The sequence below is a fragment of the Mytilinidion resinicola genome, assembly GCF_010093595.1.
Source record: "Mytilinidion resinicola strain CBS 304.34 unplaced genomic scaffold BDZ99scaffold_35, whole genome shotgun sequence".
In the NCBI taxonomy this organism is placed as follows: domain Eukaryota; kingdom Fungi; phylum Ascomycota; class Dothideomycetes; order Mytilinidiales; family Mytilinidiaceae; genus Mytilinidion; species Mytilinidion resinicola.
In genome coordinates this window covers 396-4,285 of record NW_022985471.1, presented here as the reverse complement: position 1 = coordinate 4,285, position 3,890 = coordinate 396, and the positions used below count along the sequence as shown (strand labels likewise).

At 49.6% G+C, this 3,890-nt stretch overlaps 2 protein-coding genes across 2 annotated transcripts; one reads left to right on the top strand and one right to left on the bottom strand.

The window, feature by feature from the left end:
* Positions 1-49: 49 nt before the first annotated feature.
* On the bottom strand, positions 50-712 carry BDZ99DRAFT_527864 (uncharacterized protein; the record flags this gene model as incomplete). Its single annotated transcript, XM_033726303.1, has 3 exons — positions 50-317; positions 373-503; positions 560-712. The coding sequence occupies 3 exons, from the start codon at positions 710-712 to the stop codon at positions 50-52; spliced, it is 552 nt and encodes a 183-aa protein (XP_033568861.1).
* Positions 713-2,975: 2,263 nt separating this feature from the next.
* BDZ99DRAFT_527863 (uncharacterized protein) lies at positions 2,976-3,683 on the top strand (the record flags this gene model as incomplete). Its single annotated transcript, XM_033726302.1, has 1 exon — positions 2,976-3,683. The coding sequence occupies one exon, from the start codon at positions 2,976-2,978 to the stop codon at positions 3,681-3,683; it is 708 nt and encodes a 235-aa protein (XP_033568860.1).
* Positions 3,684-3,890: the final 207 nt, after the last annotated feature.

The window sequence follows — 3,890 nt, the reverse complement described above, 5'->3', positions numbered from 1 at the left end:
CCCTGGTCTCTCTTCACTATATAGCCACTCATTAGCACCTCAATACAACTCATGCTTTCCTCACTGATCCTTTGCCCTTCCTACGCCAGCTGCCATATTGACTGACAACCGTAACGGACATGAGGTGTGTCGCACAGGTCATGAGCATCATATTTCCGACGATATTGTAGTGATATGCGGATATTTGACAGCCTTGGGCATAGCGAAGGGTGATGGCGTAGGCGCCGGATGTGAAGATTTGCTGATCACTACAGCTGAGTATTATGCCTTCTATGACGTCCGACCAGGCGACTCGTTTAGAGATGGTATCTTTCTCTCTATGGGCCGAGGAGATTAGCTGATGCTGTTGAAAAACTGGGGACGGAACCATACTTCTCGTGCTCTTGAATTCGATGAATCACATCGATTCCGGTTAAAGGTACGTATTTAAGGATCTGGAGACCCAGATACAGCGTGCTCATCAATAGAGCTGCTGCCGCGATAGAAAAGAAGACATAGAATACCTAGAGATATAGTTGTTAGCATGTTGTTTCCATAACACTCTCTCATTTCTGCTTACACCAACACCAGCGATGTCTGGATCGCCTTGAAACTCTCCATATTGAAGTCCTCCGATGATAAGGTGGCCGGTTGATTTGTTTGTGCTGACCGTGCAATTCATATCAATGCCCCAATCGGACTGGCAGAGGTTCTTCGAAACGTATGCACCCATGTTTTCAACGAGAGTTGGGATGAAGATTTGTAGTATTCGCTTCTAGTTTCAGAGGATGTTGCAAAGCTTTAAAGCCAGATGGGCTCCCACTCTCTGTACGACATCCCCACGATGATACCGTAGCACATGGACCACTTTGTACATAGTGGTGGCGTTGCACAGGTACCTAGCCCCAAAGTATTCCTCGCGCACTGCATTCCTTGTCCAATGATACCGGTTGGAAAGATAAGATCATACCACAAGCCCGGTCCCGAGGCTGGAATCCAACACTACACAGCCTTTTCCACTATTACCGGTATTACAGAGCTATTTACATACGGGCATTCGAAGTCGTGGATTGGTGAGCAGTGGGTGGTGGCTGCATCATGAGCGAGGCTGAGAGAGGTCTGGCAACCATATTCAGCACTTTACCAGTAACTAGTACACCACCCGCACAAACTTGAGTCCAAATATAGTACAATGGTGTTCTGAACATGCAAGGCTGCGCCCCGACCCGTCTTGGCAAGTGGGGAACCATGCCGGGTAGATGGGGAGGATGAGGCTGAGGTTCAGCCTTATTCCAACCTCAGCCTTGTTACTAGCCGGAGACATAGTTTGAACATGTAACAGTAGATTCTATGGAAAGAACTACAGTGGCTAAGTATGTGCGACTCGGTGAAGAAAAGAAACGGAGCAGAGACTGCCCTTAAAAGGCTGAAGAAAGGGATTATATCGAATGTAATAGTATGGAATGACTGATGTGGGTTTGACTATTGATCGGCGGTGCAGAAATGTTCTGGAACTCACCTACACTATGCACATGCAATAAATGCGGTTTTACCAATGCGAGTGTTTCAAGCGTTTCGGCACCTAGCAATTTCTAAGTCTGGCAATGAACGATAATCCCGCCCATGGGGGCCAATATACAAATCTATTCTCACACATCTATAAGGCGCGGGAGCAGCATGGCTTGGTCGCCACGTACACCGCGTTATCCACAGCCTCCACCAACGGATACCAAAATATTCAGTTCTGCCTCGACGACCCTTCTCAGATTCTCTCTCAACTTTCATTCTAAGCGGCTAGCAAAACGCACCGATTGCAACCATACTCAGCAGACCCGGCAACCATTAGAGAAGTATTTCTATAATACATCAAGGCCCCTCCGGAGCCTGCTAGGCATCATCTTCTCCTCATGATTCCTTCCCTCAACGCTCGAATCTTGAAGTTCCATTGAAACGGACATAGAAAGGATTCATCTCCCCGACTTATTGAGTCCTTGTGATATAGCTCGTGATAAATTAGCGCCATTGAAGCGTCCCTTGATCTTCGAGTACTATGATGCACAGGATCATTCGATTTATTCCTGATATTAAAGCTGTTGCAAAGCATGCGTCCAAATCCCCTGCATCTTCCTGTTCTCTGAGAATGTAACTTCTAGCCCGTCGTTCGAGACTCTTACTCGTGTTGAGTCTCTCTCCCATGAGAGCTCTCCACATCTATCCAAATTCCTCTGCGGCTCTCTCGAGCTTCTTCGCTTCTGGCACCATGACTTCCACTCGTTCAATCGAGTGGTTTTCAAAGCATGACTCAAGGAGGCCCTGAAATTCCCCGATTGCCAAATCGTAAGTATTAGCGGCCTGACTTAGCCTCTTCGCGAGGACGAGAGTACTAGTCGCTCTCTACTATACAGTTGCACGAAATTGAATGCAAGTTTTCCGCGCAGTAGTTGATTCATTGTGTTAGGGGTGAAGAATGCATAATAGCTAAAGTGGTAAGGACGTTGATGCGGTGTAGATCTCTTCGAGGTTTGGGTCTGCAACCTGGTAAGACGGCACAGTGCAAACAAGTGAAGGAGAGCATATGTTTATACAGATTAGTCCATAGCAGCTTTGTGAGATAAGATCTGGGAAAGATGTGATAATATAGCAGTAGCGAGGTACGGTCGCTGTCGTTTTAACCATCTCTCGTAGTTGCCTTTGAGAACGAAACAATTTCTGCGCCTGGTATGATCAGGACATCTAGGATCTATACACCGTAGTGATTACTCAGAATATGGGGCCCATTCACCACTAGAGAAACGAGTGCCAAGGACCAATTGGCTCGTGACCTCGACAGGTGGGTTTTTCCAAACCCGGCCCCTGACCTTCTCGAATCCCAAAGTTTTCTTCAACATCACGCCAACCAGTCGTATAGATTCTGCGCCACCTCAACCAATCTCACTCACTATAGCTGTCGCGCTAGTGTACATACAAAGCTCGTTAAACACCTCCGAAAACCAACAATGTCTCCAACAACCCTACTCACCTTACCCGCCGAGCTGCGCCAGAAGATACTCAGCGAAACCATCCACATCAGATTCGGCACCAGCGGAGCCGCCATCTCGTCCCCCGCTGCGTCCGCCTGCCGCCAGCTTCGCGGCGACGTTAAAGAAATCCTCCCCAGTTGGCTCCCCACTGCATCCACCCCTACCATCATCCAGACGCCAACCGGCATGGACAAGCTGCACGTCCTCGACAAGGTCCTCAAGCAGCGCGCCGAGTCCAGCAACCGCTCCTGGCCCGGCTTCCAGACCATCCAAGTGCAACTCTTCACCCGCGACGCCGTGCGCGTCCAAAAGCCACGCAGGAGCTATTGGCAGGTCACCAATCCACTACAGCATAGGGCGGGGATGGACGGCACCTTTAACGTTCCTTCGCTCTGGGCTAATAAATTCCGTGGAATGCCTACATCCGTCAAACACGTGCTGGTCGATCTGACGATGCCCGAGACGCAGCTTCAAGATATCGAGGCCTGTGGGCCTGGCGGTCCACTCACTCCCAAGGGCCGGATTCTGCCGTATACTCGCTGGCAGCGGGTGTATTGGTGCCTCACGCTCAGCATGATCGCGGACCTCGTGGATGAGCTCCAGTACGGTCGCCATTGGGCGACGCATGGGCGGGGAGTGATTGGTAGCTGGCGTAGGAAGGGAGAATCAGTGAGGGAGACATGAGTTGTATTGAGGTTCTAGCGAGTGGCTATATAGTTGGAAGACGGTAGGAGTGGAACATGGTGAAACAAGGAGAAGTGACAGGAGCGTAGCAGCAGCGTAGCAGTAGCGTTCTAGTACAGTATCAAATACACTAGTTCTTACGCACTAGGGGGTGCATCCAGCTGCCATACCCCCCCAGGTTGTAGCTGAACGGTAGTGAAGCTGTAA